At 61.9% G+C, this 24,898-nt stretch overlaps 2 protein-coding genes across 3 annotated transcripts; one reads left to right on the top strand and one right to left on the bottom strand.

Moving 5' to 3' along the window:
- Nucleotides 1-1,333: 1,333 nt before the first annotated feature.
- FCSK (fucose kinase) lies at nt 1,334-10,179 on the top strand. The gene is given in 45 exon segments (XM_040571571.1): nt 1,334-1,415; nt 1,499-1,606; nt 1,609-1,652; nt 2,333-2,357; nt 2,360-2,382; nt 2,510-2,632; nt 2,786-2,795; nt 2,798-2,857; nt 3,157-3,210; nt 3,213-3,253; nt 3,413-3,505; nt 3,584-3,629; nt 3,632-3,702; nt 3,785-3,817; nt 3,819-3,873; nt 3,876-3,923; nt 4,094-4,233; nt 4,334-4,435; nt 4,696-4,708; nt 4,711-4,865; nt 4,940-5,007; nt 5,180-5,339; nt 5,341-5,422; nt 5,425-5,495; nt 5,497-5,526; nt 5,528-5,552; nt 5,705-5,745; nt 5,748-5,807; nt 5,809-5,912; nt 6,000-6,172; nt 6,255-6,271; nt 6,273-6,363; nt 6,366-6,482; nt 6,657-6,754; nt 6,756-6,833; nt 6,885-7,002; nt 7,077-7,147; nt 7,149-7,257; nt 7,314-7,427; nt 7,975-7,994; nt 7,996-8,070; nt 8,072-8,169; nt 8,171-8,201; nt 8,342-9,800; nt 10,051-10,179. Coding segments are annotated over 44 exon segments (3,294 nt in total). The 3' UTR covers nt 8,459-9,800; nt 10,051-10,179.
- On the bottom strand, nt 10,078-24,812 carry COG4 (component of oligomeric golgi complex 4). 2 transcript variants are annotated; one of them, XM_040571568.1, is made up of 18 exons: nt 24,662-24,811; nt 23,087-23,169; nt 22,790-22,904; nt 21,928-22,102; nt 21,312-21,505; nt 21,052-21,157; nt 19,639-19,796; nt 19,097-19,152; nt 17,115-17,248; nt 16,197-16,315; nt 15,462-15,628; nt 14,724-14,889; nt 13,136-13,198; nt 12,579-12,695; nt 11,230-11,322; nt 10,897-10,982; nt 10,521-10,622; nt 10,078-10,184 (listed from the first exon to the last, which is right to left on the bottom strand). In XM_040571568.1, exons 1-16 carry the CDS (start codon nt 24,770-24,772, stop codon nt 10,953-10,955), a joined length of 1,887 nt encoding a protein of 628 aa, XP_040427502.1. In that variant the 5' UTR covers nt 24,773-24,811; the 3' UTR covers nt 10,078-10,184; nt 10,521-10,622; nt 10,897-10,952. The 2 variants fall into 2 exon arrangements, with proteins under 2 accessions (XP_040427502.1, XP_040427504.1); XM_040571570.1 differs by lacking the exons at nt 10,078-10,184; nt 10,521-10,622; nt 10,897-10,982; ... (1 more) ...; nt 12,579-12,695; nt 13,136-13,198 and adding an exon at nt 13,223-14,435 and having other exon boundaries at nt 24,662-24,812.
- Between the last annotated feature and the right edge of the window lie 86 nt (nt 24,813-24,898).

Below are 24,898 nucleotides of genomic sequence, written 5' to 3'. Positions count from 1 at the left end.
AGCACCCCCAGCACCTCCTCTCCCCCTTTGCCCCCCACGCGCTGCACCCGCTCCGTGCCCGAACACCCGCGGGGAGCCCAGGGCCAAGCACGCCGGCCCGCCACGGTTTGGCTGCGGGGCCGGGGAGCAGAGGTGGCGTCGCCGGGGGGCCGCGGGCTTCCTCCGGGAAGAGGAAAGTGCCGGGGCCTCGCTGCTCCGCGGCCTCCCCCCGGCCTCCCCGCCGTTTGGCCCAATGTGGGCACCCCAACGGGGGTGTCCGTGTCCGGACGCCCCTGTCCTGTTGGGGCCACTGTGAGCCTCGTCGCCCCGTTAATTAGCACGACGGGTACGGCAGGGCATGTGGGGGGCACCCGGAGGGGCGCTGCGGTGGTTTTGGAGCCCCGACCCCAAAAACAACGGGGGGGGGGGGGGGTGCATGGGGAGGGTGCTGGCCCCCCCCGGGTGACACGGGTGTCCCCAGGGACGCTCGCACCATCCCCATGCTCACCCCCCCCATACCCATGTGTCCCCCACAACCCCAGCACCCCCACGAACCCCCCCCCCGGACCCCCCCAGCCCTCGCCCACCCCGAGGGGGTTCCGGGCGCTCTCCCACACGGACCGCACGCCCACCCCCCGTCCCCCCGTTCCCCCCGTTCCCCCCCTCCCCTCCCAGCGCCCCCAGCCCCACACCCGGGGGTCCCCTCCCGATCCCCCCGATCGCCCCAGGCCCCCCCCGGCCCCCAGCCCCACCTGGCTCCGCTCCGGGCCCCGCCGCGCCGCCCCCCCCCCGCGCCGCGCCCTCCGCGGGGCCGGGCCGAGCCGAGCCGCGCCGTGCGGGGGTGGGCCCGGCAGGCTGGGAGCTGTAGTCCGGGGGGGTTGTGGGACTTGTAGGAGCCGGGGCGGCGCCGGGACCCCCCCGGTACTCCCCGGAGCCCCCGGTACCTCACGGAGCCCCCCCGGTGCCGCCCCCCGGTGCCCCCCCCCCTCCCGCGGGCACTGGGCAGCCCTGGCCGTGTTTCCGTCAGGCCCCGCCACCCCCTGACGCAGTGCTGTGTGTTTGGGACATTTCGGGGCAGAACGGTCTCCATAAGCCATTTTGGGCAGAATACTCGAAAACCCTATTTTCATCCTAGCAGCCCCCCCCTTCCCCCTTCCCCCCCCCAGTTGGTCGCTGCGCCTTTAAGCGGCCCTCCGCGGTGCGCGCTGGGAGCTGTAGTCCAGCGCGGGCCTCGCCGCCGGGCTGCGCGGCGCGTGGGCGGGGCGCCGCCGGACTACAGCTCCCAGCGGGCACGCGGCGGCGGCGCCTGAGGAGGGGGCGCCTGAGGCGAGGCTGAGGCGGCGGCGGCGGCGCGATGGCGGCGGGGGGCGGCGGCGGCTGGGCCGCGGTGGTGCTGACCTGCCGGCGCGGCGGCTCCGTGCCGGCCCTGCGGCGAGGCAAGCGGCGGGGCCGGGGCTGCCGCACCGCCGGGGGGCCGCGGGGAGCCGGCCCTCAGCGCCCCCCTCCCCTCGCCCGGCAGAGCTGGAGCTGAGGCGGCGCCGGGGGGCGCTGGGCCCGGAGCCCCCCCTCGTGGCGGTGCTGGAGGACCCCTGGGCCCGCCTGGGCAGCGGCGGAGCCACCCTCAACGCCTGCTGGCGGCCGCCGAGAGGCTGAGTGCCAGGGCGGGGGGCACGGTGAGGGGGGGCGGGTGGGGAGGGGCAGGGGGAGGGCCTGGGGGTGAGGGGTCCCCGGGGGGAGAGGGGCACGGGGGTGGATGGGGGGTCTTGGGGGGGGGGGGGCATGTGGGAGGGGCGGGGAGAGGGGGGGGCCTGGGGGGGGGGGGGGGGGGGGGGGGGGGGGGGGGGGGGGGGGGGGGGGTGTCTGGGGAGGAGGGTCATGGGAGGGGTCTGGGGGAGGGGGAGGGCCTGGGGGGGGCTGGGGAGAGGGGCACGGGAGCATGGGGAGGGGGTGCCAGGGAAGGGGGGGGGGGGGTGTCCCAGGTGGGGAGGGGCACGGGAGAGGTCCAGGGGGGGGGGAGGTCCCAAAGGGGGAGTACTGGGGAAGGGGAGGTCCCAGGGGGAGGCTGGTCTGAGGTGTGAGGGGTTTTCTTGGGGGGGGGAGGAGGGGTCCTGGGGGGAATTCTGGGGGGCGTATGGTCCTTGGAGGGTGGGGGTTTGGGGGGTCCTGGGGGCAGGGGAGGGGGTCCTGGGAGGGGATGTCCTGGGGGATGAGGTCCGGGGGGGGGAGGAGGTCCTGAGCGGGGAGTACCAGGAGTGGGTATTGGGGAGGGGGTTCCTGCATTGGAGGAGGCCCTAAGGTGGTGGGGGGGGTCCTGGGGGTCCCACTGCCGACTGCTCCCACTCTGCCCCCCCAGGTGGTGACCTCCGACGTCCTGAGGGATGTCGGATCCTCGTGCTGCACATGGTGAGAGGGGGCTGCAGATGGAGCCCCCCAACCATCTTGGGGACCCTCTGCCCACCTGGCTGAGAGCCGGGGCTGCCCACACACGTAGCCCCTCCCACACCCCTCCCTGTTCTCTCCCTCCCCCCAGGGCCGTGAATTCTCCTTCGATGACTGCGGCCGGGCCTTCACTGCCTGCCCGCGGAGGACCCCGACGCCTGGCTGAGGCCCGGTGTGCAACCTGGACAGCCTGCTGCACACCCTGACGCACCGGGTGCGTGCGGCACGGGGTCACCCCGGCACCAACGTGGGCCTGGGACACCTTTGGGTGCCGCCAGCGGGGTGACAAGGGCGCTGGGTGCCCCCCAGGGGGGATGAGCCCCTTCCGAGCCCCCCCTGACTGAGTGCGCGGCCCTTCTCTCGGCAGCTCTGCGTGGGCTCCCGCCCGGCGTGTGGGTGTGCAGCACCGACATGCTCCTCACCGTGCCCTCAGCACCAGGTGAGTGGGCGCCAGCCCTGCCTCCAGCGCCCGCTTGGGCTCGGGACGGGCTCAGCTGGCAGCAACGCGGCCGGTTTGGCTTCTGCCACGCACCCATGCCCGGGCACCCGCTGCTCAGAGCACACCGAGGTGCCCAGGGCTGAGCGCACCCATGGGTGGCACTCAGAAGGGTCAGGGGCGGTCGGCAGCATCCGTTGCGGCTGAGGCCGGGCGCTGCTGCTGCCGCCGTGGTGCTGGTTTTTGGGTGGCTGTGTGGGGCCGGGCGCACCAGCAGGCACTGGTTCATGTCCCTGTCCCAGGCATCGACTGGGACGGCTTCCGGGGCGTCCGAGTGATCGCCGTGCCCGGCAGCCAGGCTACGCCAGGAACCACGGGGTGTACCTTGCTGACGAGCAGGTCGGTAGCAGTTCTAATGGTATCACCACCCTGGAGCCCCTCGGAGGGGCAGGGGCTTCCCGCTCCCTTCCCTGCCCTGGGGGTCTCTGTCCCTCGTCCCTGTGGGATCTGTTTGGCACGGGGTGCTGCGAAATGCTCATTGGCGTTGTCTTCTCCCAGGGGCTGGTGCACGACATCATCTACAGAGGCACGGAGGCCCAGATCCAGCAGTGTGCAGGGCCGATGGCGCCGTCCCGCTGGTACGTCCCTCGTGTCACTCCCCTCGTGCCACCTGCCCGCCCCGGCGAGGGACAGGGCCGGCACGGCCTCGGCCCCGCTGTGCCCCCGCAGGTCTGCGGCGTGGTTTTCTTCTCCTCGGACGCCGCCGAGCAGCTCCTGGCACCCACGTCATCCCGCCCCTGGACGCCTGCACCTACATGGGGCTGGACTCGGGGGCACCGCCCATCCAGGTGACCCCTCGGGGGTGACGGGACACCCGTGGGTCCCGTGCTTGCAGCGGGGCTGTACCCGGGGCGTCCCTTCTGTCCCCAGCTCCCTTTCTTCGACATCGTGCTGAGCATGGCGCGGGGGGTGGGAGGAGGAGGACTTTGTGAAGGGCGGCAGCGACGCCAGCGCGAGGAGCGCCGCTCCGTGCTGTGGGCGTCCCTCCGCGCCTTCCCTCTCAGTATGGGTGAGCGGCGCTGCGGGGGGACGTGCGACGTGACCTGGTCCCCCGACTGGGGAGAAATCTGGGGTCAGGGCCTGGCACCAGCCCTTTCCCCGGGGAGGAGGGGAGCAGGGAGGGCTGCTGGGAGGCCGGGAGCACCTCTGGCCCCGTGTTTGCGGTCAGCCTGCCGACAGCCCCTGGCTCCCCGCAGCCTGCACCCGACGCGTCCTACGACTACACCGCGTCCGCGAGCGACCACATCCGCAGCCTGACGCTCCTGCCCGGCTCCGCCAGCCACCTCCGCTTCTGCAAGACAGCCCACTCCCAGGCCGACGTAGGTCCTTCCAGCCCCGCTTCGCTCTCACGCACGTTTTTTTGGGGGGTGTTACTCCCCACTGCGTGGCCGGACCCCGGTGTCCCCGTGTCCCCTGCAGCAGCCCTGGCTCCTGGAGGACGGCTCCTCGGTCACCAACAGCCTGCTGGAGGGAGCCGTGCGGCTGGCGGCCGGCAGCGCCATCCAGCACTGTCACCTCCAGGTGCGTGGCCGGGGGGACTCGGAGGGGACCCACTGCTGCCAGTTTTGGGGCACCCTGCCCATTGGCTGCCTTTTTGGACCCTGGAGGCTGGCTCCCGGCCTGAATTTCTGCAGTCTGTGTCCCACAGCCCCGTCAGAGCACGATGTCCCACCCCAGCGCCCGGCTTTTGCCGACCACAGCGTGTCTCCTGGGGTGCCTGTCCCCTTCCGAGGTGGGGGCTGCTCTGGGGGCTGCTCACGGTCCTGATGCTTCCTCCGCAGGGCCCCCTGGAGATCGGCCCGGCTGCCTCCTCTCGGGCCTCACGGCGGGCTCCTCGCCGGCCCTGCAGGGCTGCCCCCTGCGCGATGTCGTCCTCCAGGGCCACCACGTGCGGCTGCAGGACCTGTCCTGCCGCGTGTTCACGCTCAGCGGCCGCCTCGACGACTGGCAGGTGCGGGGACGGCGAGAGGTGGCGCGGGACTCCCCGTGGGGCTGGGGTCTAACCGGCCCCTCCGTGTCCCCCCCAGACCCGCTGAAGGTTCCACCTACCTCAACGTGCCCTGGGCCGAGTTTTTCCATTGGACGGGCGTACGGTAGGTGCCACGTGCTCGGACAGAGCAGGGGACCCGGCTCCCTGGGGTTCCAGCGCCACCCCACGCCTCTAAGGCTGCAGCAGGAGGCATCACAGCCACCTCAACCCCTCCTCCCTACCTGCAGCTGCCCTCGAGCCCCGGAGCAGTGCTGATGGGCTCTCCCCTCATCCAGGGAAGGGGACCTTTGGGACGCCGAGACGCCGCGGAGCAGCCGCTGCCTGCTCAGCGCCCGGCTCTTCCCGGTGCTGCACGCCTCCGAGGCGCTGGGGCTGGAGGACGTGCTGTGGCTGCTGGCCCCGGCGGCGGGGCCCGGCGGGCGGCTGGCGCGCTGTGCGGGCGGCCTGGCGCATGTCCTGGCAGGAGCTGCTGCCCTGCCTGGACAAGGAGGCCGAGCTGGGCGCCCGCCGGGCCCTCTTCTCCTGCAGGGCCAGCGCAAGGTGCGGCGGGTGCTGCTGGGGCGCCAGGACGGCAGCCTCCTGCCGCTCATGCCGCAGCGCCGTCCACGAGGGCTACCACGAGGGCCGTGCTGGGCACGCTGGATGAGGGTAAGCGCGTGGCAGCCCCCGCTGCAGGAGCCTCCAAGAGCGTTCAGTGAGGCAGGGTGGGTGCGCGCCACACAAATCCCTCTCCCCCGGGGTCAGCTTGTCGCAGAAGCGGGCTGGGTCGGGGTGACACGCGACCTCCTTTTGTATTCCAGTTGCCTCCACGGCCGACAAACGCGGGTGTCGCAGCCCGGGCGTCTCGCCTGCATTGCCGACGTGCTGGGCTGCCTGGCACACGGGGAGGGGGGCTTGCGCAGCCGGCCCCGCGGCCAACAGCCAGTGGGCTTCGGCGTTCAGGCGCCTGGAGAGCGGGGACATCGCCGGCGGCGTGCGGGAGCTGGCAGCCGAGCGGCAGAAGTGGATGAGGGGGTGATGGCAGCGGCTGGCGCGTGGCTGCCGTCCCACCCGGGTGTCGGCGGCCTCGGCGGTGGGCTCAGTGGTGCTCTTTTCGCAGGACCGGACCTGCTGTGTGAGAGCGGCCCGGCACTACGAGGGGGCCGAGCAGATCCTCGTCCGGCAGGCGGTGATGTCCTCCTGCCAGTTCGTCACCGTGCGGCCGGCGGAGCTGCCGCCCGTGGGGTGCTGGGTGCAGGCGGTGTGTCCGGCCCGCCTCGACCTCTCCGGTGAGCGTTTTCCAGCCCGAGGCGGGCCCGGTGGGGGGAGGGGGACGGAAAAGGAGCCGGGACTGACGGCGTGCCTTGGCAGGGGGCTGGAGCGACACCCCCCCCGGTCACCTACGAGCACGGGGGGGCCGTGGTGGACGTGGCGGTGCTGGTGGATGGGTGCCGGCCCATCGGCGCCCGCGTGCGGCGCATCCCAAGCCGGAGCTGCGCCTCGTCAGCCTCGGCGGCACGCCGCGGGGCGAGGCGGTGGCCGAGCTGGTGTGCCGGGAGCTGGAGGACTTGAGGGATTACTGCCAGCCGCACGCCCCAGGTGAGGTGGGCACCAGCTGCACGGCCCGACTTTGTGCCAACTCGGTGTCCTCCTGGGTGTCCCTGAGCTGCTGGGAGCGACCCGCTCTGTTCCTACACCTCCTCTTGTCGGGGGTGATGGGGTTCTGAGCTGGTGGTGCAGCAGACGCCAGCTTTAATCTCTTTTTATTTCCAGGGGCCTTGCTCAAAGCTGCCTTCATCTGCACCCAGATCGTGCAGTTCCCCTCGCAGGAACCCCTGCGGGCCCAGCTGATGCGGAACTTCGGGGGCGGCTTTTGAGGTGCACACCTGGCCAAGCTGCCCCCACGGCTCCGCCTCGGTACTGGTCCGCGAGGAGGGGGCTGGCGTCTGTGTCCCCCCCCTCGCCGCCCTGACCCTGCCCGTGGCTCCCCGCAGGCACCAGCAGCATCCTGGCGGAGCGGCGATGGCCTCGCTGTACCGGGCGGCCGGGAAGGCTGCGAGCACCGAGTCCCTGTTCCACGCCGTGCTGCACCTGGAGCAGAGGCTGACCACAGGTAGGGGCCGGGGGGAGCCCCCCTGGCCTTTTTGGGGTGGGGGCCGGGCGGAGCTGAGCCCCCCCTGCCCTGCGGCGGAGGTTGGCAGGACCAGGTGGGCGGCTGGTGCCCGGCATCAAGATCGGGGCGGTCGAAGGCGCAGCTGCCGCTCCCGGGTGGAGGTGGAGGAGATCCGGTGCCCGAGGGCTTCGCCGCACCTCGGCGATCACTTGCTGCTGGTGTACACGGGGAAGACTCGCCTGGCTCGCAACCCTGCTCCAGGTAACTCCGCTCCCCCTCGGCCTTCGGAGCCTGTCCCCTTCAGCACCACCCCTGAGCCTGGCCTCCGCAGGACGTGGTGAGGAACTGGTACGCCCGGCTGCCCTCCGTCGTGCAGAACGCCCACGCGCTGGTGAGCAACGCCGAGGAGTGTGCCCGGGCCTTGAGGCAAGGTGGAGCCCTTCCCTGCGCCAGGCCGGCCCTTTAATGACTGAAGCAGCACAAACGCCCCCAGGAGCGTCCGTGCTGGATTCAGGGGCGCACACTAGGGTGGTGCAGGCTCGGGGAGCTGCAGCAACTTCACGCCCTCCCCCCAGGCTCACCCGCCTGTTACAGGCAGCGCCCCAGAACTTGAGCTAAGACGTGGAGGAAGCAGGGCTGGAAGCGTCCCCGCAGGGCACGCAGCGTCTGGTTGATTTTCCTGAGTCATCTGCTGGGCCTGGGGCGGGCCTGGCCTTGAAGCGGATTCATTTGGTGTTGGGCTGCTGGGCTGCAGCGGAAGGGAAGCTGGAGCATAAAACAAGCAGATTCTCCCCTGGGGAGGGTTAAAATGAACAGCGAAGTGACTGCGCTGGGGTGTCCTGCTCAGCAGGCAGAGGACTGGGGCAGAGAGATGGCAGAACTCAGCTCACTGGGGGCAGGGCCAGGTTCTGCCCCCCAGGAGGAGAAAAACTGACCACTTTGTTTCTTTGCCATGTTTTCTTGACCTCTCTCCCGCAGGTGACCTGCCGCTCGTCGGCACGGTGTCTGGACCGCTACTGGCAGCACAGAAGAAGCGCATGGCCCCCGGCTGCGAGCCCGCTGGCTGTCGGGCGCCATGATGGGCGCCCTCCGGCCCTACGTCCACGGGCAGTGCTTGGCCGGGGCTGGCGGCGGCGGCTTCCTCTACGTCCTCACCAAAGCCCCGCGGCGAAGGAGCTTTGCACCAAATTCTGGCCAAAACCGAGGTAAGAAAAGACTCCCAGCCCCTCGGGTGCGAGAGGGGGGGGTGCTGCCGAAGCTCAGCAGCACGGGTGGGTTGCTGACGGGGGTGAGCCCCTCACCTTGGCTCTCCTCCTGCCCCCTTCGCTCTTTTTTTTTTTTCCAGGGGCTGGGTAACTTCAGCATCCACAGCATCGAAGGGGACACGGGGGGTGTCTCGGTGGAGGTTGTGGGATGTGAGCTGGATGGCAGCGCTCCTCTGGGAGAGGACGTGGCTGTGTGAGGGCCTCAGCTCTGCCCTGCTCATCACGGACACGCGGGGCTGAGGAGCCGGCGGCCATACACAGCAGGAACGTTCCCCTCAGGGCTGCCCTCGCTCCCTGATGGGGCTGACGGAGTCCAAAGAGCCCCGGGGCACCCCGGTGTGGGAGCAGCGCTGACCCCAGGCTCATCAGCGGGACCCCCCCAGGGGCTGCTCAGGGTTTGATGCAGCCTTGTTGTGCTGCTGCTGGGCCTGAAAACCCCCCAGGCTCAAGGAGCTGCGCTGAGCTGGGCAGGCAGAAGGCCCTGCTGGAAGGACAGGCTGCTGGGGGGCACAGCTGGCATCCGGCCCGAGTTGTAGGTTTGCGTTTTAGCAGTCCCTGAAGGACCCTGAGTGGTGGTGATGCTGCCTCCAGCAGGAGGAAGGTGAGCGTTCCTGCCAGGCCCTCCTGCTCTGCTCCCCCAGCAGCAGTGCCCCCCCCCAGCCCTGGGTGTGGAATCACATCCCCCTCCCCAGCCGAGGTTATTTCTGCAGTTACTGATCCATGCGGTCTCTTTGAATAAAAAAAGAAAAAAACAAACCAACTTGTTCCTAGCATGTGCTCATTCGCCTCTGTCCCTCCCCAGCCTCCCTGAGCTAGCAAAGACGCAGGGCAGGGGAGCTGGAACGGCGACCGGCTCAGCCCAGGCCTCCAGCCCCCTCCAGGCACGCGCACACACACAGCCCAAGGTCGCTGCTCAGCCAGGCGCGGTTTATTTACACAGCCCTGCTGCCTACAGCGCCTTGCTCGGGGTTTTCCAAGCGCCCTCCCCGCAGGAACGCGTCCTTTCCCCCAGCAGGCTGCCTCCGCCCCGGGGAGAGCGGACCCACAACCCAAGGAACGCGCTGCAGGGAGCAGGACAACACGAGCGGCAGGGGCACAGCTCAACGGTGCTCTGACAGCCCCCAGGTTTCTTGAGCCTTCTGCGGCCTCCCCCCGGGAACGAAGAGCCGTGTGCTAGCATCAGCCTGTCCCTTAGAACTTGCGCATTTAGTGTTACGTGCTCTCAACATGAGAGATTCCTCTGCTGCCCTATTTCTGGCCCTGCAGAAGGACGGGGGCTCTTCGTCCCATGCCCTGAAGAGCCTCCTGCTCTGAGGAAGGTGAGCAGAAGAGCAGCCATCACCCCAAAACCACACAACGGGGGAGGACGCGGGCTGGCTCCTCGGCTGTGGTGCTGAGGCCACGCGGAGCTACAGGCGCAGGCGCTTGATGTCCTCGTCGCGGAAGTCCTTCCGGAGCCCCAGCACCCGCCGCACCTCCGCAGGGGTCAGGCGCCAGGTGAGCGGGCCCGAGTTGGGGCCCCAGTAATCCAGGATCTCCGTCACCTGTGGGGAAAGAGAGGGGAGAGAGCTGCAGGAAACGGCCCAGCACCAGCCCAGTTCAAACTCCAGCTGAGGCCATACCGGGAGGGGCAGGATTTCCTGCCCTTGCCTCCTGCGGGCGAACACCCATCGATCACAGGGCCAATTTCCCGGTTTCTCTCCTCCCCACACGTGTGATAACACCTGGCTGAGCCCAGGCCACCACACGGAGTCCAGCAACCCCCCCCCAAAAAGCAGGCAGAGTGCAGCTCACCCGTTCCAGGTTGAGGATGGTGGCTATCTGGGAGAGCCGGGCGAACTTGTCGCGGATGGTCCAGGTGGTGACGGTGGTGAGATAGGCTATGAGAGACCGCAGCTCCTTGTCGAACTGCAGGCCGCCCAGCTGCGGGGAGAGGAGCAGCTCTGTTAGCCCAGCTCAGAGAGTTCAGAGATGTTCCCCGGGGGAGGTCTCCGAGCTGGAGGGTTCCTCTTAGAGCACTTCTTGGGGACAGCAGCTTGTTTGGCCCCACCTCAGCCTCCCTATTGCTGCAAGCTCCTCCCGGCCCCCATCACGAAACGCACTTTCTTCCTTTGTGGTCTCCCTGAGCTGGCCACCCACGGTGGCAGAGCTTCCTCCAGGGTCCCCTTTGTCTCTGCCCCGCCTCATCCCTTGGGGGTAGCAGGGGTTGGTGGTGGAGCCGTGTCCCCGTCACCGGGCAGAGGGCAGCGTTTTGCTTACCCTGTTGAAGCTGGATTTGAGGAGCACTTTCTCCAGCTCCGTGGCTATGAGGCTGGTCATGAGGCCGGTAAGGTTATCGTAAATCACAGGGGACAGTCCAGCCTAGAAACGGAAAGCCGTGTCACTTTTTCAGGCCCAAAAAAAAAACAGTTCTAGGAGAGCTTTCACACCAAGACCATCGTTACCACACTCAGCAAGCGGAACAGCACTGGCAAAAGCAATCCAGGTACGAGGGGGTGGGTTGAACAACACCGCAGGAGATGGGGGCTCAGGAACCCTGCAAGCAAGTGCAGCCCACCTGCCCTGAGCAGGGGAAGAGCTGGAAGACGCCTCGTGGAAGCCTGGCAGGCTGCTGCATCCCCTCCCTTTCTCTCACCTTAAAACTCCGTCATCTGCTGCTCCAGGTGGACGATGAACTGCTGGACCCAGGGATCATTCGCTTCCATACTCGCTGAACTCCTCCTGACAGTGAGATACAAGAAGGGCTGTTACGTGACCTGCTGTGAATGGAGGACTTTTTCTTGAGCTCCTGTCAAGCCAGCTGCCCTTTTCCAGGCTGGGATGCTGAGCACGTTCCGGGTATTTCACCGTTTCTCCGTGCTGAGGAACGGCCAGAGGGCTGAGGGAATGAGTCAGCAGCCGCTCTGCGCTGCCGTTGCGGAGGATGGAGAGCGCAGAAGGAGCTGGAAGCGGAGGGGCTGAGCCTTACCTCCTCGATGCTGTGGGAGATGGAGAGGAAGAGGTTGATCCAGGGCTTCACCTGGGGCTTGATGGCCGTGTTGTTCAGGTCGTTGACGCCTTCCTGAGGGGGATGAGAAGAGGACATGAGAGAACTGAGCACAGGCAATGCCCAACAACACCCAATCTCTGCAGCCAGGGTGCCTCTGCTGCCCCCTCATCCTTACCACGAGCTGGGGAAATCAACCCACAGCCTTCCACAGGAAAATGAACCCAAAGTCCTGGAGCCGGAGCCAGATCCCACGCTCTTCCAGCACCGCGTGGCTCTGAGGACACCACGGTGACAAGAAGAGGAAGGACATCGGCCCCCAGGCTGCACAGGGCTGACCTGCAGCAGGGCGGGGATGGCGCAGACACCAGCCTCCCACCCAGCCCAGGAGGATGCCGCGGTCGGCCTCAGCTGCTGCCTCCCGCCCCCAGCGCAGCAGGAGAAGCTAAAAGGAGGATAAAAGCTGCAAGCAGTCAATGCTCTGAATTAATCGCAGCCCCAGCACGCGCCCTCTCCCCCGAGCAGCAGGCTGTCAGCGAAGGCTGTTCACTCTGCTCCAGTACTCGAGAGCTCTCTGAAAGCCCTCTCCTGCCAACCACCCCATTTAGCTCAGCAAGATGTCAAGAAAGCTCACCCAGCACGAAGCTATTCAGGTACCGACACTGCCTGGCATTTGATGAAAGTTTTTAACTCAGATTGGCATTTCTGAGCAGGCCCTGCTGGCAATTGCCCTTTTCCAAGGCAAATTTCATGTGCGCGTGACTCAGGCAGCGCAGCAGCTTGCTGCTCAGCCTCCTGAGTGCTTTGCATCCATTTTTAATACTGCACTAACACCAGACTGGAGAGTTTTACTCCTTATCTGTGAGCTGTCTGATTCCAGTACTGACCACAGGCCTCATGAGTGTTCACTTGTAATATCTTCTCTACCAACAGCCCTTCTTCCCCTCTGCCCCGTGGGGCTCAGGACAGGCTGACAACATGCTGGGCTACAAGGGAGAATGGAGGAGCCACCAGTGTTTCTCCTCCTGAACACGCTGAACCAACCAACCACTGCTCTGTGCTGAGCGAAGACAAAGGGAACGACATTCCTTCTGCCTCTGCACCTGCTTCCAGCATTTTTCAGGGGGCTGCCAGCTGGCGCAGCTGTGCACATGGGCTGGATCCGTTTGTGTGCCTCAAAATCGATTGCTTGGTTCCATCTGCACCCCTCAGCCAGCACTCCGGGAGCCAGACGTGGCCATGACACGGGCCACCAGGCGTGGGCTGCCTCCCCTCTCCCCGAAGAGGCCGGCAGCGGGTGCTGGAGGCCGGCAGGAGCGCCCTGCACTCACCTGCAGCAGGTCCCGGAAACTTGTTGGAGACGGCAGCCATGTCGGAGAGGCAGCTCTCATCTTGGCCTGCGCCTGTTCACCCCCGAAGCCTTGGCTGAGCAGCTTGGCGCAGTCGCTCTGCGGGAAGAGACCCCCCCGAGCACGTTGCTAACTAATTCCCTGTGCTGCCTCTGCCCCTTCGCACCGCCCAGCCCTGGCAGCAGGCTTGCAGGTGAGGACAGCCACCAAGCCCACACAAAGGCAGGAGCTGCTGGGGATGGAGCAGCAAGAAAGGAAGCCCCAGGCAGCACCAGAGAACCACAATGAAATGGTTTTATTGCACCGATTCCCAGCTTGGTCCACATGGAGGAACTGGTATTTCCAGCCAGGCTGAGCTACACCACTGAGGTGTCAGCCCGAGATTGCTCTGCCAGCTCAAAATTGCTTTCCTACGGCTGGAGGGCGAAGATATCAGGAGTTTGAGCAAAGCAAAGTCCAGATAGCTTATTTTACCCCACCCCGCAGGAGGATAATATGAGTTTGATTAGAGAAAAAACAGCAAACAATTGAGACCGCACCTCCAACGTTTTCTTCAGGGTTGTGATGTTTTCGCTGCAGACCTCCACGTTGTTTAAGGTCACCTGAGGAGGGGAGAGAAAAAAAAAAGGCAAGTAAAAATCACTGGAATTTCCCATCACTGGCTCCGTGCCCTGCTCACACTCCAGACTGAAATGGAATATTTGAGGGGGCAGAGGTGCTACGGCGTGATCAGATCGCTGCATGACGCTGAACCACGCTGAGCCCGTGTGCTGAGCCTGCAGCTGGTACAGGCTGAGGTGGTTCAGTCCACTGCTCTTCCTCATCATCAATCTGTCCACAATGCTGCAGCAAAGCCCCAGCTGGTGGAAGAGGGGGTGTACCCCCAACATCTCTGCTCCTTTCTGTGACGGCGTCACGAAGAACAACAGTCCAGGAGCAGCTGGAGGTGATGGTCGAGACGCAGCACATCCAGAGAAGCAGGGAAGGCATTTGTGTGTAGGCAGGAGGAATCAGCACCCCTCCTGCCAGATGAATATCTGCTCTTCCCTGAACAGACTGTTCTCTACCTGCTGGAGCCGAACTGACTGTCAGAATAACGCTGGGGTTTGTGCAGACGGGGGAACGAGGCCAGCTGACAGGTGAAGGAGGAATTCCAGAAGGAGAACTGACACTTTTAAGTGCTTCGCATCAAGAAACCTGTAACCGAGTTTAATGAAACGAAAGCAGTCCCTCCTGCTCCCTTCTCTCCTCATGCAGTGGGAATCCCAGGGAACCTGTACAGCATGCTCACAGCAGCTTATGTCTGAGCCAGCTCCTCTCCAGCACTCCCAGGGTCTCTGCCCCCAGGGCTGCCTGAAAGCAGGGAGCAGACCCAGGCAGAGATGCCCTCCCAGCGGGGGTCTTTTCCCCAGTGCAAGGCCTGTGCAGCTCCCACCAGAGGCGAGGACACGCTGTGCCGCACAGCACAGGAGCAACAGCCCTCCAAGTGCTCTCCTGGGGTCTGTAACACTCGCTGCCGTGCTCTGGCCAGCTCGAGCGCACAGAGTTGTGGTGCTGATGTTCGGAGAAGGCAAGAGGAGGATCCTGCTTGCCAAGGGGAGCAGACAACCCTGCTCTAATGGAAACTCTCCTGTCTTTGGGCAGCCTGCTCCAGTGGCTGGCAACCCTGCCCAGAGCAGGGGGGTTGAAACTAGATGATCTTTAAGCTCCTTTTCAACCCAGGCCATTCTATGATTCTATGATAAGCGAGGATGAAGGAGCGCTGAGCGTGGGCCAGGAACCTCTCTCGTCCAGGGGAAGGTGCAGGTGGGAGCCTCTCCCACCACCTCTGTGCAGAGCCTGCGAAGAACGGGGCTGATGGCCACCCCAAGGGGCCACCTCGAGCCCAGACACCTCCCCAGCCTGGAGGGGAACATCACTGCAGCAGGGCAAGCCTCGCGTGAAAGCCCCACAGACGTGAAATGAGGCAGAAGCATCTACTGGACATCCAAAGTCGGGCCACCCATAATGCCTGAAACAGGTTTTCAGGTTCTTTGACTGTGACAGAGAATGCCATTCCCATGAGTTTTCCCATTGCCCTTCTCCTTATCCCAACTCATCTTTTACCAGGAGAGCTTCCAAACCCACCAGAAAGGACTGCTTGGCCTCGTCGGTGCTCTCGATGCCTTTGGTATCGAACTTGCCCTGCTGCAGGCTGCTGTGCATGATGTTCACGGCGCTGGTCACCCCTCTCTGGAAGTCCTGGAAGGTCGTGGCCGGAAAGCCCTGCTTCAGCTTGTTGTACAGAACCTCCCTGCGGGGCAAGCAGAACACACGGGGCTTAGAGCAAGCACTGCAAGAAGCAACAGAGCTGTGTTGGGCTGAGCTGTGGCCTGGAAAAGGGAAGGGGAATTGCAGAGGCACAAAGGATGGCAGGTATCTCCTGCCACCATCATCTGAAGGACTCAAGGCTGAAGTCAAAAAAAAAAAAAAAAAATATTTCCTCAAAATCCTGCCAGCAGCTGTCTGTTGTCTTCAGTCAGTTCTCTGCTCCCACACTGGGATGAGAAACAGCAGCAGGCCAGTTTCTGCAGGCTCACCCCAAAGGCAAACGTTCAAGTGGCTACCAAGCAGGCCCACGGGCAACCCAGAGAACGACGGGGAGTGACTGTGGTGCCATTGAGTTTCTTTTTCTCTTCTGTGGCTCTGTCCTACAGGTGAGCACTGCTGCTGGGAGAAAAGCACGCACTGCTTCCTACCAGCCTCTTCCACAGAGATGACAAAGCAGAGGTCCAAAGGCAGAGAGCGCAGGGAACACCATCCGACAGCAGTTTGCAGAACACGAGGAGAGGGGAGGTTATGACGAACCTGGTGTCCTTCCCTTACCTGAAGTCGGACTCCAGCTCGGTGGTGGAGTGGTTGATCATGGCACAGAGGCAGTCTATGCTGGAGCTGGACAGAGCCCTCCCGATGCACTTCTTCACTATGTAAAACACGTCGTCCACCATGCTGGAGGTGAGCTGGCCCTTCTCGTAGCTGTCCATGGCCACAGCCTGCAAAGAGAGCAGCCTCAGCGCCCTGAGCTCAGTGAGGGAAGAGAGGAGCCCGCTCAGAGCAGCACTGCGAGACCAAGCTGTGGAGTGCCACCTGCTATCGCTCATCCTGCTGCTCAGCAGCCCCCAGACCTGGAAGATCTGATCTCCAGAACATCTGTGATCATTGATCCAAACAAGCTGTGTTTGGAGCAGGTGCCTCACACCCTCCCGATACCGCTCGGGCTCTGAGCTCCAGCAGCAGTGCAAGCAGAGGGAGCAAGGAGAGCAGCGTGAAGCCGACGGAGGGGTATGACCAGAGCCAGCAGCTACATTTGGGCAAGGAGAGAGCACCAGGTGGGTCTGGCTGCCAGCCCTGCCCCAGCACACAGCTTGCCATGCTCAGAGGTATGTCTGGAGTCAAATCTCAGGAAAGACTGCTTGCTTTCCAAGGCCAGGGGCCCTGACAGACCTTCCCAACAACAACTGCAGCTCTGCTGTGTATCCATCGCCCTCCCTGGGGACTCCTGTGGAGGTGTGGGCTGCCGGCACGGAGCACAGGCTACTGCAAACGCCCTCTGAGCCCTACCTTGTTGACGGTCTCCCTCATGAAGTACTGCTCCATGGTGATGTAGTAGCCGATGAGCTCCTGCATGGTGCAGCTCAGCAGGCAGTTGTTGAGCAGCTTGTCCAGCTGCTTCTGATGCTCTGCAGAACACCGAGGAGAGCCATCAGCTGGACCAAGGGCCAGAAAGAAGCTCCACCTAATCCCTTGCTGCCTGTCCAAGGGGCACCTGATGGACACGCACCTGCAAAGCTCAACCTGGAATAAACCACAGGCCTCAAGTGTGGAGCTGAAAGAGCTGAGCTGACTTTTGCAGGTGATGCACCTGACTTCAGAGCTCCACGGAGTACCAAAACCCTGAGCCTGTTTTCCCTGCGGCCTCTGCCTTTAGGATTTGTGCCTACAGTGACCAAAGGGCCCTCCCTTTCTTTGGGCACCTTGTTTATTACGCTCTGCAGTCATTCCTAAGGCTGGTTCCCTGTTACAGGGAATAACTCGATGGAGTTGGACTAGAACATCGACCAGGAAACACTTCCTGCCCCAGTGGTACCAACTGCTGGTTGGGATCTTCCCTTAGAGATACCCTTTGCTTTGCCCTCCTCCGTGGTCATACAGTGCCTGGTGCTGCCACCTGATGCAGCAGCCACAGATTTTTATTTTTTTTTTTTTTCCTGGCAGAGCTGTAGCGACCTGTGTGACTTAAACAACTTCCCTCACTAAGACGTACCGGAGTTTGAAAAGCCCCTGTGCAGAGGACTGTTACGGTAGAGCTTTGTCAGGAAGCTCACCGCTGAAAACAGATTTGGGGAGGCCAGGCTAGGCAGCCCTCTTCCACGGAGCGCTCCCTGGGTGCCCCTGCAGCTGTGCCACGCTGCCCTGACCCCAGCCCGGTACAGCTCCACGAGGAGCAGAGCCCCCCTGCGTCAGTGCTGCAGGCGTTACCTTGCTTCACCTCCTCGGGGGCCATGGAGTCTCCCACCTCGAAGTCTGCCGTTATTCGTCTCTTGATGAATCTCAAGTAGAGCTCGCTGCGGGCGTTCATCAGGGTGACCTCTGTCAAAATCGGGTCGAGTTCCCTGCAAGGGGACACAGTGAGAGTCAAGGCAGCAAGACATCGAGAGCAGGGAGGCCCATTTACCCCGTGAAGTAGGGTTCTCTGTTTTACTCTGAGATCACTACCACCCGTTTCCATCTGCGCTGTCAGGTTGCAAAGCTCAGCAGAATAACTGCTACGTGCAAGTAACGCCAGTGCTGCTTTGAAGGATATTTGGGGAGCTCGTTTACATGGAGAGTTGCTTCTAGCCTTGACAGCTCGCCGCCGTACGCTGAATTAAACGGGGACGAGTTGTGCTGGGAAGCAGCCGAGCGCCGCCAGGATGGATTGGCTCAGCAGCTCATCTGTCAGGCGCCCGGTGGCAAACCGGGCCAGCAGCAGCTGCTTTACAGCAGGTTCCTGGAGCAGCAGCAGCAATTCCCTGCTCTGTGCCCAGCCACGAGACTCGCATCTGCCGACTGCTTTAAGGCAGACCGCACTCTGCCAGCATGGAGCACAGCTCGGACCTCGGTCGTGGGGGAAGCCACAAAAAAACTCCTACAAACATATTCCAGGGAGATCTTCCTGAGTAAGAGATGCCAGCCCACCTGGGGATTATTTCCCCACTTTATTTTCATGATCGACAGGACAGCTGCCATCTAAGGGACTTGACTTGCCATCTGTGCTAAACATCACAAATACATCTAAACTATGTGACAATCAAAGCGTCCTGAGGAAATCATTAGAGAAGCTTCTTCATTTCCCTCGTGGATGCGAGAGCAGCCACATTAAAATCACTGTAGTAAGGACTACAAGACTCTGAGCAATCTGATTGAACTTCAAAATCAGCCCTGCATGGGTCGGACCAGAGACTTTCAGCAGCCTCCTCCCTGCCTTGGTTTTGCTCTGAGTCTGTGGCACCTGCGTGGCCAGTGCCAGAAACGCCCGGTCCCTGCCACCTCCATGCATGTGCTCCTGGGCCCAGATTTGTGTGTTTTTTTTTCTGGAAATGATGCAGGATCAGTTTAAGCTCAGCAGCCCGGGAGCTGTGAAGCCAAGGAAGCACGTGACAACACAGAACACAGCGCTCAGATCAGAGGGGGCTATGAAAGGAAAATCGTCAGATCAGCTTTTTCATCAGCGAGCACAAAGCACTTTGCATACACTGCTCAGAGCCTCCCAAGAAACAAGCGGGACGAGGAGCCGTTATCTTTGTTCTTCGGATGAAAAAGCAAAAGCTCAGAAAGCCTGGGTCGTGTCCGCATTTACTCAGAGCCAAGAGTAAGTGGATCACCCTGTTACCAGTGACTAACTGGTCGTGTAGGTCCACAGACATCTTGTTTGAGGAACACAAGTTGTCTTTCAAGGCGTGTTTAGAAGTCACGCAACGCCAGATGGGCTGAGGGCGCTTTCAGATGGCTTTACTTAAGAGTTATACAAACACTCAAGACAAAAAGAAAAGAAAGCAGACTGAGGGTACTCGAGTTCATTACCAAGACGCTAGTGTTACGGCATCACTGCAGCAGCACAGACTGAAAGGACCCAAAGATTTATTCCTAATTATGCCAGGAATTATCTGCCCAGAGAGCTGCTCCAGTTCACGGGCTCCAAGGACTGCACTCTGCCCATCAACAAGTGGTGGAAGAGCCAAATAAAGCCTCGGTGCTTTGTGTGCAGTGATATTCCCAGCCCTCCAGCAACGTTCACGGCCAAGACCTCAAATAACGAGTCAGCAAAATAAAGCACCACCATGGAAGCTGTCTTTATAAAAGCGCAGTGAAGGGTACCTAACACAGACGCTAAGCTTTAGTAGCCACAAAGCCTCTGGAAGATGGGAAGAGCTCTCTAAATGAGAGTGAAAACGAGAGAGCAAAAAGAGGTTTTGTTTTACCTTGGTTCAATCTTCTCTGCAGAACTTCTCATCATGCTGTTCTGAACTTGCTGGAACTGCAATTGCAAAACAGAAGTCATCACAGTTTTTGCTGGTGACCTGAAGTTAACAGCCCCTTCTCATGCGGTGGCCCACGGAGGACGACACTGCATCGGTGCACCTCTTCCGCCGGGACAGAGCTCAGCCTGCCAGGGAGGGCTGTGGGATGGGAATGCCAACGGAGGCTCCGAGGGACGTGATCGTGAGATGTTACGGCAAGCCTGCCTCGAGCGGGAGCAAGGCAGCAGGGAGGGCATGCTGAGAGCACCCTACAGACCTGCACGGACATAACTCCGTGCCCTGGGTCTGCTTATCACGCTCACACTGAATCCTCCTCTGCAACAGAAAGGACAGCTACAGGCTGGAGCACTTCAACCATCAGTGCAAGGATGGAGTAAGGCAACGTTTCTCCCCAAACACGAGGTCAAACTTCACCTCTAGGGCAGTCAGGGCCCTGCAGAGGGGCTCAGCCGGCTGCGTGGGGCAGGATCACCCCCTCTTACCTGCCTGTGGTAGTCCCTCTCCTTGACGAACTTCTCCACCACCTTCTCCACCTGCTGGTCACACTCTCCTTGCAGGTGCTTGATGAGGGTGTACAGCCTTCCTGGCCCGTAGTAGGTCTCCACGATGGGCTGGTGGGTCTCCACGACGCGAGCGATCCCTGCAGGCGGAGAGAAAGCGACCGGGTGGACTCTGCTCTCTCAGGAGCGAGAGGCAGCCTTGGGCAGGAGTTCTCGTTCGGCCTGGACCCAGAGCAGAGCTGTGCAGGTCCTCAGACAGGGCCTGGATAAACAGGTCACACTGTCCAGCCACTCTCCAGAGGCTTACTGGCAGCCTGTCATCACCACCCCTTCTTCCGCAGCACCTTCCCTCTGCATACCATGCCTTCTGGCTTCTGTCCTGCTTACTGCAAGGCTGTGGTGCACACCTCCTGGGGTGCAAGCCACCTCTGAAGAGCTCCTGCCATGGGATGTAGGCAGCTGCCCTCCCAGCCAGCAAGACAAGACGCAAGGCGTGAAAGAACAAAGCTTTCACAGCAGGATGCTGCCCAGGATAAACCTGGCAGGGCACACAACCGCCATCCACATCCAGTCCCAGCTTTCAGCACCGACCAAGTCACAGAACAGCAGCGTTAGGAAAATCAGCCTGGGGAAAGCTCTGCTCCTCTCTGTCATGCACTAGTGAGGGCAGGACCTCCTCGGAGAAAAAGCTCATCTCCAAGGAAGCCTCTCTCCAAGACTGCTGTCTTCTCACAAACTCTCTGCCTCAAGAGTTCACGACACTCCCCCTCTTCTGGCATTTCTGCCAAGAAAGCCCCGTTGGCTTTGAGGGCCTCCAACAGCAGCACGGTGCCAGGCTGGCAGTGACTTGGCAGTGCCACAGCCTGGAACTGCAGCGGGCACAATAGGAGAGGAGGATTAATCACCACAGGATCTCAATTACTGTCATTGGCGACATTCCCTCAGAGCATTCATATTCCCCCTTCTCCCTTCCCTCCCCGCTTCCAAGCTGCCATGGTCCTCCTCGAAGAGCCAGGCCTGGGGCCATCAACAGCTGTTCAACTTTTAGGGATCTGATCTGTTTGTCTGGAGAGCTGCGCGCCTGAAAACCCTGCAGGGAATACCCACGTGTCTTGAGGATGCAGAGAACAAGAAGAGCGATTCCTGGAGGTAGCCAAAAAAATCCTTTGCAAATCCACTTAGTGCCTACACACGCTGTGGGTAGGACAGATTGCTTATTTTAATGCCCTCTTCTAGCTGGGAAAACATCTGTCTGTGTCCCCATCCCTCCAGCACGACCCTCCCATGGCTCAGAGGGTGTTTTGTGCTCCCCTGGAACTACGATTAAAAGCGTTTAAATTGACGGATCCCATCACGGACTACTTCCAATCCACCTGCAAAGAGGGAGAAGATTACCTTCAAAGAGGAGCGTCAGGGTGTCTGCAAAGATGACAGCAGCTCGACGGTCGCTCATGTCTGTCCCCATCACCAGCTGCAGGTTCTCCTCTGCTTTCTTGGCCACCTGTGTGACAGCAGGGACAGTCAGAGAGCTGAGCTGAAGGCCAGTGCTGGCTTCAAAGATGAACAAGCCACAGCCAAGACCCAGCAGACTGGATTTTGCTTTCTCCAGGAGACGGTCAGGTCTCTGCGTGTTTCGCGGCCCCAGAACCCCTTACCTGCTTGCAGAGGTACTCGGAGAACTTGCTCAGCCCCTCCTCGTGTAAGCCCAGCAGGGGAAAGATCTTGAAGAAGCGTTCCACCTGGGGCAGGTCTCCCTGCTTCATAGCCGTGTCAAACTTCTCTGTGACAATCGCCTTCAGGCGCTGCTCCGACTCCTGCAGGAGCTTCAGGTTGGCATCGATTATGCCCCCTGGTCGAGGAAGGGCAGAGGTAACAGCACGTTGGTCTCAGGCAGAGGACGTGACCAAACCAACCGGGACAGTTCTGCAGGGATCGCCCAGCCTGTTCCTTCGTGCCCAGATGTTTTGCCTGGTATCACGCCGCAGCGCTGCAGCGTTCCTCCCTGCCAGGGCCTTCCCCCTCTCTTCTTTTGTCCTGTACATTCTTTTTCACCCAGCTGGCATCAGAAACGCTACTGAAACCTTGTGCTAGGGATTCTCCTTCAATTAATCAATTAATTCAAGCCTAATTCCACTTTCACCTCTATGTCTGTGACCTCTGGATGTTCTGCTTTGCCTGCTGAGCTGAGGCACCCACCACCGAACACCCCGCAGCCTCCAGAGACCCGACTGGAGCGGTGAGTGTCGGCTCCTCCCCGCCAGCAGCCCTCACCTTCCTTGCCCTGACGACTGAGCTCGATGACGGATTTGTCCAGGGACAGGTAGCGATGGATGTGAGCTGCTGCTTGCTCGTAATCTTCGCCCCGCAGGGCTGTCTGCACGCCGTCCATGCAGAACTTCAGGTCCAGGATGTCGTCAGCTCTCTGGATGGCCTGGTAGAGGCGGTTCTGCAAGGAAGGGAAAACCAGTGGGGCTTCCTGCTGCAGGCTGAGCAGGGAAGGAGAAGTGGGAGGAAAGGACGGAGAGGGCAGCACGAGGGGAAAAAGATGGAAGAACCAGATCGAAGCGATGCCTCTCTGCGCAATAAACAACTAACTAAGCAGAATCCCCAATGTAAACGAAGTTTAAAGTTGTAAAAAATGAAAGGTGTAAGTCCAATGAATCCGAAAAAACAGCACGTGTCCGTCAGCACTCAGATTGAACTCACAGACCGTGCTCCAGCCTAAATGGCAGAGACCAGACAGCCACCCTTGATATGTTTTGATTTGGGCAGCTGGGACCTGAAGCCTCTCAGCCCATCCTTTGTGCAAAGAACAGGACAGCCCGGATTCCTGCCCAGTATCGAGGGACAACAACCATCCTCAGCAAGGCAACCGCTAACAGAGGGCTGACACACACCAACCTCAGCTTACTTGACATAAACCACAAGAGCAGGCTGGATAACCAGCTGCCACGTGGAAAATCCTACAAGTTATTTACTCTCGTACCCTCCGACGCCCAGGAGCCCAGCAAGAAGCCACCACCCAGCAGCACCGAGGCCGTTCCCAGCACCCACATTTCTCTGTTTATCTTCCAGGCACGCTGTGAGCACGCAGCCTGAGGATGACAAGCCCCAGACCCCCCGGTGCAGCTACCTTGGCCAGGTCGAGCTGCCGGACCTTGCTGCTGACGTTCTCGGCCAGGCTGCAGGTGAAGGCGATCATCCCCGCCAGCTGCTGGGCGTCCCCCTCGATGAGCTGCAGGTTGGGGCTGCGCACAAAACACAGTTTGGTAAGCAGCTGGGTTCCTTCCCCCAAACCCAGCCCAAATCTTTTATCTCAGGAGCCGAGCACGGAAGTCAGACAGCCCTGGAAGGGGCTGTGGGGGTGGATGAACGCCCCCTTTCCTCCCTCCCCACGCGGCGGGGCAGATGAAGGCAGCACGGCACTGACCCCATGCGCTGAAGCGCCACCATCTTGTTCTCCACCACGCTCTGCTGCTCCATGAGGGCGTCCAGCTCTTCCTGCACGGCTTGCTGCGGGGCGAGGGGCAGGGGCTCAGCACCAGACGTGTGGATTTACCTCACCGCCGGCGAGGTTTTAGTGCTTCCATGAGCACAGGTGTTGGTGAACCCACCCCTGAGCTCTCATTTTAAACCCACAATATGATGTTTTTGTGGGTTTTTTTTTTGTTCTTTTTTTTTTTTTTTTTTGTAAAAATCCCCAACCTGACCGCCTCATTGCCTGTCTTTTAGCTGAGCTCACCTGCAGCCTGCCCCTGCCAATCCCCCTCGGGCCGATGACCCCAACCCACAGCCCCAGCACGGGACCCCTGGGGCTGAGCGGCAGCCCCAGCACCCCACCGTCACCCCCAGCCAGGCTGAGGCAGCGGCTGCACCGGCACTGACCAACCCTCGCTCCTTCTTCTTTTCCCTTCCTCCTTCCCTCCCTCTCGCTCTCCCTTTCTTCCCTCTCCTTCCCTCCCTTCTTCTCTTCCTACTTCCTTGTTCCCTCCCTCTCTCTTTTCCTCCCTCTTTCCTTCCCTCCCTTATTTTTACCTCCCTCTCTCCTTTCTTTGTCCCCTTCCCCTCCTTCCTTCTCTTCCTCTCTCCTTCCCTCCCTCCCTTGTTTCCTCCTTCCTTCCCTCTCCTTCCTTCCTTCCCTCCCTCCTTCCCTATCCCTCTTTCCTCTCATCTTCTCTCCCTTTCCTTTTCCTCCTTCCCTTCCTCTCCTTTCTCCCTCCTTCCTTCTCTTCCTCTTTCCTTTCCTCCTTTCCCTTCTTCTTTCCTCTCTCCCTTTTTTCCCTCCCTCCTCCTCTCCCTTTTTCTCTTCCTACTTCCTTGTTCCTTCCCTTCCTCCTTTCCTCCTTCCTCCCTCCTTCCCTCTTTCCTTCTCTTCCTCTCCTTCCTTCCCTTGTTTCCTTCTTCCCTCCTTCCTTCCCTATCCCTCCATCCTCTCATCTTCCCTCCCTTTCCCTTTTTCCTCCTTCCCTCCCTCTCTCCTTCCCTTCCCCTTCTTTTCCCCCCCTCCTTTTCTTCCTTTCCTTTCCTCTCTTCTTCCTGCCTCACTCCGTTCCCCTCCCTCCTTTCCTCCCTCCTTCTCTCCCTCTCTCCTTCCTTTCATCCCTCCCTCTCCTTCTCTCCTTCCTCCCCTTTTATCCTCCTCCCCTCTCCTTCCTTCCCTCCTCCCTCTCACCTTCCCTCCCCCTCTTTTTTCCTCCTCCTCTCCCCCTCTCCTTCCTGTGTCCTCCCTCTCCTTCCTTCTCTTCCTTCCTCCTTCCCTCCCTTCTTCCTCTCACCTGTCCTCCCTCTCTCCTTCCTTTCCTTTCTCCCCTCCTTCTCTTCCTTTCCTTTCCTTTCCTCCTCCCGTCTTCCTTCCTCCTTCCCTCCCTCTCTCCTTCCCTCCCTCCCCATCCCTCCTTCCTCTCCCCTCTTTTCCTCCTCCCCTCCCTCTCCCCTTCCCTCCTTCCCTTCCCTCCTTCCCTTCCCTCCTTCCCTTCCCTCCTTCCCTTCCTCTCCCCGTCCCCACCTCCTCCCGGCACAGCCTCCCGTAGGCCGCCTGCAGCTCGCCCAGCTCCGTCAGCGCCCGCAGCCGCTCCACGGGCAGCCCGCAGGGCCCCGCCGCGCCGCCCGCCGCCATCTTAGCACCGCGCCCCCCCCCTCCTCCTGCCCCGGCCCGCCGGGCTGCCCGCGCTGCCTGGCCGCCCTCCGCCGCCCCGCTCCGCCCGCCGCCGCCGCCACCGCCTCCCTCCCGGTTCTCCCGAGC

Source organism: Cygnus olor, chromosome 12 (assembly GCF_009769625.2).
Source record: "Cygnus olor isolate bCygOlo1 chromosome 12, bCygOlo1.pri.v2, whole genome shotgun sequence".
In the NCBI taxonomy this organism is placed as follows: domain Eukaryota; kingdom Metazoa; phylum Chordata; class Aves; order Anseriformes; family Anatidae; genus Cygnus; species Cygnus olor.
The sequence above is the reverse complement of the archived record's forward strand: the minus strand, read 5'-3'. Positions and strand labels throughout refer to the sequence as shown.

Excerpts from the sequence above, each read along its gene's own strand:
- COG4 (XM_040571568.1), bottom strand. The coding sequence starts at position 24,772 with ATGGCGGCGGGCGGCGCGGCGGGGCCCTGCGGGCTGCCCGTGGAGCGG. Across the intron at positions 19,797-21,051 it reads CCTGACGCTCCTCTTTGAAG|GGATCGCTCGCGTCGTGGAG; the intron begins GTAATCTTCTCC and ends CTCCGCCTGCAG. Across the intron at positions 19,153-19,638 it reads AGAGGGACTACCACAGGCAG|TTCCAGCAAGTTCAGAACAG; the intron begins GTAAGAGGGGGT and ends TTGCAATTGCAG.